Consider the following 12,204-nt stretch of genomic DNA (forward strand, 5'->3'; position numbering starts at 1 on the left):
ACTTCATCTGCCATTTTGTTGCCACCCACCCAGTTTTGTGAGATCCCTTTGTAGCTCTTCGCAGTCTGCGTGGGACTTAACTATCTTGAGTAGTTTTGTATCATCTGCAAATTTTGCCACCTCACTCTTGACTCCTTTTTCCAGGTCATTTAGGAATATGTTGAATAGGACTGGCCCCAGAACAGACCCTTGGGGGACACCACTATTTCCCTCTCTCCATTCTAAAAACTCACCATTTATTCCTACCCTTTGTTTCCTATCTTTTAACCAGTTACCGATCCATGAGAGGACCTTCCCTCTTATTGCATGACTGCTTACTTTGCTCGAGAGCCTTGGGTTACTGACCTTGTCAAAGGTTTTCTGAAAGTCTAAGTACACTATATCCACCGGATCACTCTTGTTCAGACATTTATTGTCCCCCTTAAAGAATTCTAATAGATTGGTGAGGCATGGTTTCCCTTTACAAAAACCATGTTGACTCTTCCCCCACCAAATTGTGTTCATCCATGCATCTGATCATTCTGTTCTTTACTAGAGTTTCAACCTATTTGCCTGGTACTGAAGTTAGGCTTACCGGCCTGTAATTAATGAGATCGCCCTGGAGCCTTTTTTTAAAAATTGGTCTCAGCTTGGATTTCATGTTTCTGAAAAAAACCTAGCCACATTTGTGTGAAGAAACAAAACTCACTAAACCCTCCACTAGTGTTCCATACTCTCTCAGTGCCCCACAGAATTCTCAGCCAGAGCAGCTTCAAATCCAGAGGTATTTCCATTCTATCTAGAGTAAGCCTGAAGATGTTTGAAACACATCGTTCTGTGACAAGCAGCAAGAGATATATTTGTCTGTATGTGCCCCCTGGAATCACAAGGCCTCTCCCTGTCCCCAGAAGGGTCTCTGTGGCACAGCTTTACAATGCCTAGACCTTTTACAGATGCAGAGTCACAGAAGACTGCAGTGCTACTATATGTAGTACTGTTCATTTAGTTATATCCTCTGATCTCCAAGGCTATGTCTACACTGGCAATAGAATGACAAACTTCTCTTTCAGAGGTTACCTCCCCCGCACCCCCGAAAGACACAAATTTTGCTGCAACAAGTGCCAGTGTGAACAGCATGTTGTCGGCAGAAGCGTTCTACTGCTGACAACGCAAATGCTGCTTGTTGGTGAGCAGAAGTCTTTTGTCGGCAGAAGAGCCGACAAACAGCGGATACACAGCCACAATGCTAAAAGCTGTGTAATGTCGACATAGCCTAAGATTCTAAAGAATATACAAACTTTTTTAAACATCCCCATAGCTGTTTCATACTCTAGGACCTTGTCTACACTTGCAACAGTGTGTAGGGTACACGCAGTGATATGCTAGAGTGAAAAGTAGGCTGTGTCCACACAGCAGTGTGTAGCTACACAGCAGTGAAAGGCTCTGGCAGGGGAGGAAGCAGGGAAAGTCTGCTGGAACCCTTCCCTTCTATCTCCCCCTACCCAAGCCTTTCACACTTTTGGAGCTTTTCATGGTGGCTGGGAAAGGTTCTGGCAGCGAGACACCACACTGCTAAAAAGAGCAGCGTAGACATGGGAGGCACTGCTTGGGCATATACAGAGCTGCACAGGATATATACCTTAAGGTTCTGGTGTGTCTATTCTATTCACCGAAGCAGTGTCTCACCATTTACACGGCTATTTATACTCATGCTAGCTAGATGTGCAGTGTCTATTCTACAATCCACCTGGCCTGGCTGTGAACACGACTACTGTCTCAAACGGAAACTTGTTGTTAGGCAGACACATCCTGGAAATGCATCTCTCCATTGAAAAAAATCAAGAGACTTTTACAAACTCAGTGTCAAATTAGACACCAATTAAAATTTAAAGGGACAAGATGGGTGAGGTAATCTCTTTTATTGGACCAACTTCTTCTTCAGGCTGCAACATTACACATTAAAATTTAAGGCATTTCTAATGGACTGTGACTCCAATTTCTGGAGGACTAGGTAACTGAAGTCAAGCATTGATGGCTCAGGCCTCTGGAAAAAACTTTGCTGCCTAGTGTAAAAAGACACCTCTAGCTGCTCCTCTGCCCAATTATTTTTGCCCAAGTATCTGCTTATGCCATTTACAAATCAAGACGAGACCACAATAACTGGAGTTATCTGCACAAATGGGTGATTGTATGTGTTGCAGGAGTTAACAAAATCCCCAGGCATTTTGTTGTCTACAGTATCAAAACGTGTGCAAGAGCCAAAGACAAACAAACAGTCTCCTTGCACCTGACCTGGGGCAAACAACTTCTTCGAGGCAGAACTTAGGGTATGGCTACACTTGAGAGTTGCAGCGCTGGTGGAGGCTTTCCAGCGCTGCAATTAGTAACTGTCCACACCTGCAGGGCACATCCAGCGCTGCAACTCCCTGGCTGCAGCGCTGGCTGTACACCTGGGTCTGCTTGGGGTATAACGATTGCAGCGCTGGTGCTGCAGCACGGCTCGTAAAGTGTGGCCACACACCAGCGCTGTTATTGGCCTCCAGGGTATTAGGAGATATCCCAGAATGCTTTTAACTAAATTACTTTTTGTTTTGTTATGATGCCTCTCTTTGTTTTGTTGTGAACTCGGGGCTCCCGGAGCTGCTTATCTAAAAAAACAAACACAGCTCCTGTTTGCTGTGATCAATCTGTAACTGACTGTGAACAATCAATTGAGATAACCCACTACCTTGCTGTGAATGAGGCAGGCAGGGGGATGAGTGTTTGCTTGAGGAGAGAAACAGCGGGGGTAGGGGGGAGAAAGGGAGTCCGTTGGAGCAGCGGCTTATCTGGTCTGCAGGCTGTTTGCAGTTAAGAGTAAACGAGGGGTCGGGGAAATTTTCAGATTTTGCAAGGCAGGGAGCTGATACACAGTGTCGGCTCCAAAAATTCACTCTCTCTCTCCCCCGCTCCCTGTCACACTCCACTCCACCACACTCTTTTGAAAAGTACGTTGCTGCCACTTGAACGCTGGGATAGCTGCCCATAATGCATCACTCCCAACAGCGCTGCAAATGCTGCAAATGTGGCCACACTGCAGCACTGGTAGCTGTGAGTGTGGCCACACACCAGCATTTTCCCTACACAGCTGTACGAAGACATCTAACTCCCAGCGCTGCACACCTGCAAGTGTAGCCATACCCTTAGAGACTGTTCATTCTTTCCTTTACATTTTAGCCCTCTGAATGCAGTACTCTATATGCTTGTCACAAAACAGTGATCATCCTAGGATGCATAACCTCAATAAAGACTTGCCCATTTTCCTTTCCAATACAGAAGCGAACATATTAGTTTCTAGATCCAACACAATCATGATGGTCCCAAAAACCATTATAGATTTAGCCCATCAGTTCTCCTTCACCCTAAATGCCTGAGAGAAGAGAGCTTCTACTTTTGCATGTACTTAGACAGTCATCAGGTTCTATCCAGTTCTCTCTCTTTATTTTAATTATGGGAATGTTCTTTCCCCATCCCTGCCATCAGAAAGCAGGATTAAGGTGAATCTCTAAAATTTAGTTTTCAAAAAAGAATTAATCTGAAAGCGAGGTGCTATGCACATAACTTGGATAGGAATTTAACAAGTTTGAGCTCAGCCGGAGCTAAAGAGGGAAGTTTCAAAATATAGGCAGCTGTGAAACAACCAAGGAAGTTTGATGCAACCTGAGGTGGTAAAGGGGACAGCAATACTATTTACTGGATCACACAGGCCTGCAGTCTTATTTAGCAACAGACTGAAACAACATTATTCTAAAATAAATTCACAACTTACTAGTTTACAAAATGCTGAGGAATGTGGCAGCTGCTTCTCCCTCAGCTGCTGCCATACAAAGAACAGCTCTGGGAGAAGTCCAGGGTGCTTACCTGGTACGTCTGGAAGAGCATGCATACAGCACAGTGAGGGGGCTGCTGAGCCATGGTCTGATTATATTCTTTTTCTGCCTCAAAATTCTGAGGGCGATTCTGCCACAGCTGGCTAAGTGGTTTGGCCCAAGCCTCTGTCTCCTCAGCCTCTTCTTCAGGAGTCAGTTGCTCTGACATCTCTGCAACAAGAAATGGTTTCATTACGGTTAGCGATATGTCCTGCTGCTGCCACTGTGTTGCAAGGAGAGCTTATGATAACCACCAAGATGAAGAATGGTAAGGAGAGGGGCTCCAATTTCTGACAGTGAGAAGTACGCACATGCCAGGAATGGTGAGAAATTGTTTATTTCCTTCTGAAAACATGAGGAATTTAGCAGAAACATGAGCTGAGTACACCAGAAAGAGTCATACAAATGAGAAGTATAGGCATGCATGATCCTGTTCCTGCTTACAATGTGGTGACCAGCCCACACAAGCTCCGAGCAGGGGCTAGAAGGGGCCAATTAACCTTATATGCTGCATCTGGAGGGTAACCAAGGACTGGTTGGAATGGCAAATGAAACTCATATGGGGAAGGAATGGGGGCAGGATTATAAGCCAGGAAGTGAGAGCAGGAAGGGACTGCAGGGAAGAGGTCTGCAGTCACTCCCTGAAGGGAAAAGGAGTTAGCTAGGGCCGAAAAGGAGATCCAGGGGGATAGTAAACCTGGGTTCCTGCCCTCGGGTGGGGAGTCTAACAAGAGGCAGAGAATGGAGAAGTAGCCACAGAGAGCAGAGGAATCTCTAGTGGCAAACCGGAGATTGGCAAGAAGATAGAGGTGGGGTAGGAAGAATCCCAGGGAAACAGCAGCAAGGAGTGGGACTGCACAGACCTGGGCTGCTGGTTATAGGGTCCCTGGGCTGGAACCCAGTGTAGAGGGGGGGCCTGGGCTCCCCTACCAGCCACTTGAAAGTGGCACAGGACCTGCAGACTTGGAAAGGAAGCCTGTCTGCAGCAGCCTCTGGACAGTCTGTCTAGCGGGCGGACTATCTACTGACTTAGCTGGAGGGCCAAGTCACAAAGAGGGAGCACACTGAGCGTGCTCAGAGACAGGGAGCTCACAGGGCAAGCAACCGATGAAGTGAAAGCTAGTTCCCAGACCCAATCACAAGGAGGAGCACCTGTAGTGAGGTGAACCCCTTCACACGGCTCCTTGGAGCCTACAATTTAATCAGATCCAAAGCATATACAGGCTAAATGGTCAGTCAACAATATCCGTATTTTAAAAAAATATGGATATTTAGTGTATTATTGGAAAGCTCTAAGGAAGCATCTGTGGAATACAGAAATGAAGTTCAGATATGTTTAGAGTTTGACTGGTATGCACAGTTGTGACTTTCTGTGACTGGAAAAAAATATTCAGATTCCAAAGAATCTGTAGTAGTGGGAAAGTGAAACAATTCCACTGCTGAGGTCATGCACTTGAGAATGAAGCAGGAGTTCCAAGCAGAACTAAGAACCTCTCCTAGGCTGTAGAGAAAAGACACATGCCTAGATGCCTCCCATATATCTTCAGTTATCTCATGGAACGTACCATATTGTCCTCATATCTTGAGCCCCCTTTCTACCTTCCCATCCAAGGTTTCCCCAGATAGCTGAATCCTACCCGACTAAAGTATGTAGAACTTACCATCATCACTGATGCAGTCTTTAACCACAAGAGGATGATGACGAGGAAGTTTGCTCAAGGGCTGGCGACGAACCTTTGACTTTTTACTCTCTTTCATTGATCTCATGTACTCCTTCGCCACCTGGACAAGGCAAAGCAGCAACTCAGCAATCATCATGTTACAGCCAGTCAGATCCATTTTGGCCCAAAACAAGTTTAAAAAAAGAGGGCATTTTTATAAGACACTAAAACAAAGAAATATTTCCATAATGTATATTAAACTTTGGATTTATGCTTGCAAAAGTATTTGAAACCCAAGTATTTTAGCACTGTACTGCTATAGGACAGCCAGACAGTTTTCATTGTTCAAGCAGAGTGAAATGCACACAGTTAACCAGTCACCAATTAATGGTGAAAAGTTAGATCTGTTGTGTTACACAAGTCCTAATTCAGCCCATTATACAAGTTTGTTTACATAAGGCAAGCTAAAGCTGAAGACACACTAGCAAACTGGATTGTTTAAGTTAAAAACAGTGATAAGGGGTCTTCAACGTTCCCGGTAAAATCCTGGGTTGATATGAAGACATGCTGAAAGATTCTAGAAATGGGAGAACACATTTACAGTTGAAGTCACCTAAGTGTGTTTTGACGAGTTAAAGGCTGAGACTGCCACGATCTTCTGGATATCACTTATCTGGGGGGGGATAAGCGCATGACACTAAAAAAGTCAGCAGGATGCCTGGACTGGAAGGAATGAGCTTTGCTATTAGAATTGGTGCTGCCCAGCACTGTCTCCTGGGAGCCCACGATCCAATGCAACATTGTTTACTATTGCCATATTGATCCTAAAAGATGTCCTGATTAAATCAAACCAGAGAGAAGTAACCAGATGATCTCACTACACCACTTCTGGCTTTAGCTAAAATCATGAACATCTCAAGTATAACCCCAAGGTTCCTATTGTCATCCACCTTCTTCCATCATTCTTCTTCCCCCCCTTATTGCACCTTTTCCCCCCTCCTGGCAAGAAATTGGCTTAGTTTGCTCAGATCACTCCAATTTTTGCAACATTACTGTGAGCCTGGGATCAGAAAAGGAGCTAAAAGCAATGCCTTAAACAACCTGACACAGGTGAAAGTTTGCCAGATCTCTGTGTAGTTGATAAGCCCACATGCTAAGTCTGTAATTTCTCTGTGGCTAGGATGCAAACAGAAGATTTCTCTCCCCTTTCCAAAGATTAATGGATTATAAAGCCAGAAGATCCACTGTAATCCAGTTTGACCTCCTGTATAACACACAGTAGGACTTTCCTGAATTAATTCCTGTTTGAACTATAGAATCTGTTTTAGAAAAACATCAAATCTTGATTTAAAGATGTCCAGTAACGGAGGATCCACCACAACCCTTCAAAAATGGTTCCAATTGTTAATTACCCCAACTGTTAAAAATGTGAGCCTTATTTCTGTCTGAATTTGGCTAACTTCAACTTCCAGTCATTGGATCTTCTTGGAACTTTTCTCTGTGAGGCTGAAGAGCCCTCTATCATCAAAGTTCTGTTCCCCAAGTAGGTACTTATATACTGATCAAATCACACCTTAACCTTCTCTTGATTAAACTGAAGAGACCGAGCTCCTGGACTTTCTCATTATAAAGCATATTTCCAATCCTTTAATCATTCTCATGGCTCTTCTGTGAACCCTCTCTGATTTATCATCATCCTTGAATTGTGGTCACCAGAACTGGACACAGTATTCCAGTAGTAGTCACACCAGGGCCAAACACAGATGTAATATAACAGGGGTTCTCAGACTTATGTACTGGTGACCCCTTTCACATAGCACGCCTGAGTGCAACCCCCCCTTATACATTAAAAACACTTTTTTATATATTTAACACCATTATAAATGCTGCAGGCAAAGCAGGGTTTGGGTTGGAGGCTGACAGTTCATGATCCCCCCTCATGTAATAGCCTTGTGACTCCCTGAGGGGTCCCGACCCCCCGTTTGAGAACCTCTGTAATATAACTTCCTATTCAAGATTCCACTTTATACATCCAAGGGTTATATTAGCCCTTCAGGCCACAGCATCATATAGGGAACATATGTTCAACCAACTATCCACCATGACCCAAGTTCTTTTCAGAGTCCCTGCTTCCCAGAATAGAGTCCGCCATCTTGTAAGTATACCTTATATTGGCTGTACTGAATCATGTATTGGTTGCCTGCACCCAGCTGAAGAGAAATCCAGACAGCTCTGTATCAGTGCCCTGTCCTATTATTTATCACTCTCCCAAATCTGTGGGTCATTACAAATAAAGTTTTGCATATGAATGCTTATTTTCTTCCAGACCACTGATAAAAGTATTAAATAGCACAGGGCCAAGAACTGATCCCTGCAGAACCCGACTAGAAACATAACTGCTTAATGATTCCTCATTTACAATTACATTTTGAGACCTATCAGTTAACAAGTTCTCAATCTATTTAATTTGTCTCATGTTGACTTTGTACTGTTCTAGTTTTATTCAAACTGTCATGTGGTACCAAATCAAATGCCTTACAGAAGCCTATGTATATTAATTACATCCACACTATTATGTTTATCAACCAAACATACTCTCCTCAAAAAAAAAAAAAAAAGTTTGACAATCTATTTTCCATAAACCCCAGTTAACTGGCATTAATTACTCTCCTTTAATTCTTTATTATTCAAGTCCTGTATCAGCAGTTGCATTCTTCTGACCAGGATCAATGTCAGACTGATAGGCCTATAATTATTATGGTCATCCCATTTACCTAGTTTTCCTTCAGTCCTCCGGAACTTCTCAAGTATTCCAAGGGTTACTGAACAATCAACATTAATGGTCCAAAGAGCTCCTTGGCCAGCTCTTTTAATAAACTCAGAAGCAAGTTATCTGGACCTGCTGATTTAAAGAGGTCTACCTTTAGTAGCTGCTGTTTAACATCCTCCTGAATTACTACTGGAATGAGAAGTATTTCATTGTGATGTACGCACACATCTGAATCCCCCGCTCCACCCCAAATACAGAACAGAAATATTTAAATGAACACTTCTTCACTATTGACAATTCTACAACTTCCATCTAGTAATGGACCAATACCATTTATACAAGCAGCAAAGAGTCCTGTGGCACCTTATAGACTAACAGACGTATTGGCACATGAGCTTTCGTGGGTGAATACCCACTTCGTTGGATGCATGTTCCTGATTTGGTCAATAACTTTTTAGTTTTGTAAATCTGGCCCTTTAAAGACACCAAGTGTGTACTGAATTTTATATTTTTGGGGTTTACATAGACTGATCAAGACATGCTCACTTGATCAATCTGTGATATTTTGTTTTAAAGGATAATTGAGCCGGTTTCAGCACCACCAACTCAAAGCTACCTGAACTAAAAATCTCCCCCCTAAAATACCACCAGTAAAACCATTTAGAAAGACTAAAGAAAGGGTTTCTTACTATAAAAGACTATCCAACAAAAGGGAAGTGGAACAAGAGAAGCTGTATTGCTTTCATTTTAATTTCAATTTTTTATAGAACATAAGAACGGCCATACAGGGTCAGATCAAAGGTCCATCTAGCCCAGTCTCCTGTCTTCCGACAGTAGCCAATGCCAGGTGCCCCAGAGGGAAAGAACAGAACAGGGACTCATCACATGATCCATCCCCTGTTGCCCAGTCCCAGCTTCTGGCAAACAGATGCTAAGGACACCATCTCTGCCCATCCTGGCTAACAGCCATTGATGGACCTATCCTCCAAGAATTTATCTAGTTCTTTTTTGAACCCTGTTAGAGTCTTGGCCTTCACAACATCCTCTGGCAAAGAGTTTCACAGACTGTGTGTTATGTGAAGAAATACTTCCTTTTGTTTGTTTTAAATGTGCTGCCTATTAATTTCATTTGGTGACCCCTAGTTCTTGTGTTATGAGAAGGAGTAAACAACACTTCCTTATTTCCTTTCTCCACACCTGTCATGATTTTAGATACCTCAATTATATTCCCCCCTTAGTTTCTTTTACAAGCTGAAAAGTCCCAGTCTTATTAATCTCTCTTCATATGGAAGCTGTTTTATACCCCTAATCATTTATGTCACCCTTTTCTGAACTGTTTCTGATTCCAATATATCTTTTTTGAGATGGGGCGACCACATCTGCAAGCAGTATTTAAGATATGGGCGTAACATGGATTTAGAGAGAGGCAATATGCTATTTGTTGTCTTATCTCTTTCTTAATGACTCCCAGCATTCTGTTCGCTTTTCTGACTGCCGCTGCACACTGAGTGGATGTTTTCAGAGAACTATCCACAATGACGCCAAGATCTCTTTCTTGAGTGGTAACAGCTAATTTAGACCCAATCTTTTTTTTAATATATATATATTTTTTTCTTCTTTCTCTCTCTCGTTTTTTTTTTCTGTGAGTTTAGTAAAAACGTAACAAGTTTTAATGATGGCTATTTATACTGGATATAAGACAGCAATAACGTGACATGAATAAAACAAGGGTTTAACTAATGTCTCATATGTTGTTGGTCCCAGGACCCCTTTTATCAACCTGAAATTTTTTTGAAATGTTCACTTTAGAGGTTTGAGGTGATAAAGAAATTTGGTTTTCGAAATGTGTGATTTTTTGACTTGTGTCCCTTGTAGTAGTATACATCCAAAAAAAAAAAAAAAGGTTTCTCTTGATCCAATTTGTGATGTGACAATACCGAAACATTGATGGTCTGGTTGATAATTTAAATTAAATTACAGTCAGGTCCCATTGTAAAGATTAAATGACAGAAATTACCAAGCAAGGAGATCTGCTGTACTGACCCCAGTAGAATCAAAAGTGTGAGTGCAACAGACAGACACAATGTAACAAACCCACCAATTCACCCTGGCATAATGCAGGTCTGAACTTTTCTGATGAACAGCTGCCATTCATACCTCTGCAAGCTCCTGTTCATTCACACTGGCTGTAGGGCTGGTTTTCTTCCCTGAAGCATGTTCACTGTCAGCGCCATTGGCATCTCCCTTGGCATAGCTATGGACAGTAAGAACCCTGGCTTGGCCAAGAGTTCGCCTGGGCAATAGTTCAGCTGACTCAGAGTCTGAAGAAGTAGAATATGCTGGAGAGCTGGACTGAAGGCTGAAAGCTGAACTCTGCTTAGAAGCAGTGAGGGCGGAGGTGGAATTGACTGAATGAGGAATGGAAAGATCCAGCGCAGCTGCCTCTTGCTCTTCCTCCTCTTCTTCCTCCTCCAGTTTCACATTTTTCAGTTCTTCAAATTTGACTTCTGAAGAATCCACATAATCTGAAACAAAGATAGATTGTTGATGAAGTCAGGGCAGCTTGGAGACAGCCTTGAATTAGACACCAGGAAGTGACGGAGAAGACAACCACCAGACAGGAGGCTGCTGGCTGTGCAGAAGGAATGAAATGCACAATCAGGAAACAGCAGCTGATTGGCTGAAGCATCCTGTTAGGTGGTTCACACACTGCTTAGCAGGCAGGATCCTACAGTAAGATATGCACGTGCTTTACTGAGCGACTGACCCTTGCCCTTTTCCTCTCTGTCTAGTCACTTGTCTAATGCCATAGAAGCTCTCTGGCCAGGACTGTTGAAGCACCCAGTATGTTTCTAGACAGAGGGAAAGGAAGAAGTGGAAAGACTAGAGAAGTCTTGAAGCTAGAAGGGCCAGCTTTCTTGCAAAAATCTCAAACACTTCCTCTTTCCTTTGAGGCTCATTGGAAATAAGAAGCTCCAAGGACATCTTCAATCATCCAAGCAGCCACAAGACCGTTGTCTGCACCCTTGTTCTTCCCCTCCCTCCACCCTCCTCACGTTGGTCTCCTTCTACAAGTCTGGTGCCAACAAAATCATTTAAACAAGCAGTGGTCTCCATATGAACCAGTGGTGGAGGCAAAAATGCCACACACCCAGGAGCAGAGGGCAATACATTGAAAGCCTCCTAAAGAGGGAATCTGGAGAAGGAAACCCCAGACACATGAATATTCCAAACACACTGCTTGTCAAGGTTCAAACAGGCCTTTGTGACACACTGACAAACTCAAATGGCCTCTTATTTAAGAGGGAATGACCTGGATTCAGCACCAGTGCCTCTGATCTGTCAGACCTTTAAAACACAAACTTATACTATACAGTAAGATGGAACTTGAGAAGCAATTACCTGCAACTGGGAGTCCATCTTCACCCTGCTGCACAAGCTCACTAGTGGGTCTGACAGCAGGCTCTGCCACTTCCACCTCATACTGCACAGAGCTCAGCTCCTCCTTAGGAAAGGCTTCGCTCTGACTCACCTCTTGGGGCACCTCAAGGCAGACCCTATGCCTCTTGGTTCCTATGCGATGCTTGGGCAGACTGCAGAAAACAAATCCACAAGTGGTTGATGACACAGAATACTTAAGTGAAAAGTCAGGTCAGTACCCTCAAGAAACACCTGGTTTGGGTCATATGCCTGATGCCAGGACTTTTAGAAACCAGCACTGGGCAAGCCATGCACTCTCTTGGCTATGCCAAAATAGCCTTGTGTAGTACCACTCATCCTTACGTTCCCTCAGCCTCTCAATGTATGATTAACAGATGCCAGAGTACATCCAGAGACATCACCTCCCCTTAAGTAAAATTCAAGGCCACTAGCTTAGACATCACTG

General features: G+C 43.4%; 1 protein-coding gene across 7 annotated transcripts in view; it reads right to left on the reverse strand.

The window, feature by feature from the left end:
- KDM4A (lysine demethylase 4A) overlaps positions 1-12,204 on the reverse strand; it is a 41,358-nt gene that overhangs the window by 12,273 nt on the left and 16,881 nt on the right. For all 7 annotated transcript variants that reach the window (XM_039484427.1, XM_039484429.1, XM_039484430.1 and 4 more), the window contains 4 exons: positions 11,721-11,911; positions 10,476-10,843; positions 5,549-5,669; positions 3,880-4,058 (listed from right to left, as the gene is read on the reverse strand). In XM_039484427.1, the coding sequence (XP_039340361.1) occupies positions 3,880-4,058; positions 5,549-5,669; positions 10,476-10,843; positions 11,721-11,911 (859 nt within the window). The remainder of the gene's footprint in view (positions 1-3,879; positions 4,059-5,548; positions 5,670-10,475; positions 10,844-11,720; positions 11,912-12,204) is intronic.

The sequence above is a fragment of the Mauremys reevesii genome, linkage group 8 (assembly GCF_016161935.1).
Source record: "Mauremys reevesii isolate NIE-2019 linkage group 8, ASM1616193v1, whole genome shotgun sequence".
Classification (NCBI taxonomy): Eukaryota; Metazoa; Chordata; order Testudines; family Geoemydidae; genus Mauremys; species Mauremys reevesii.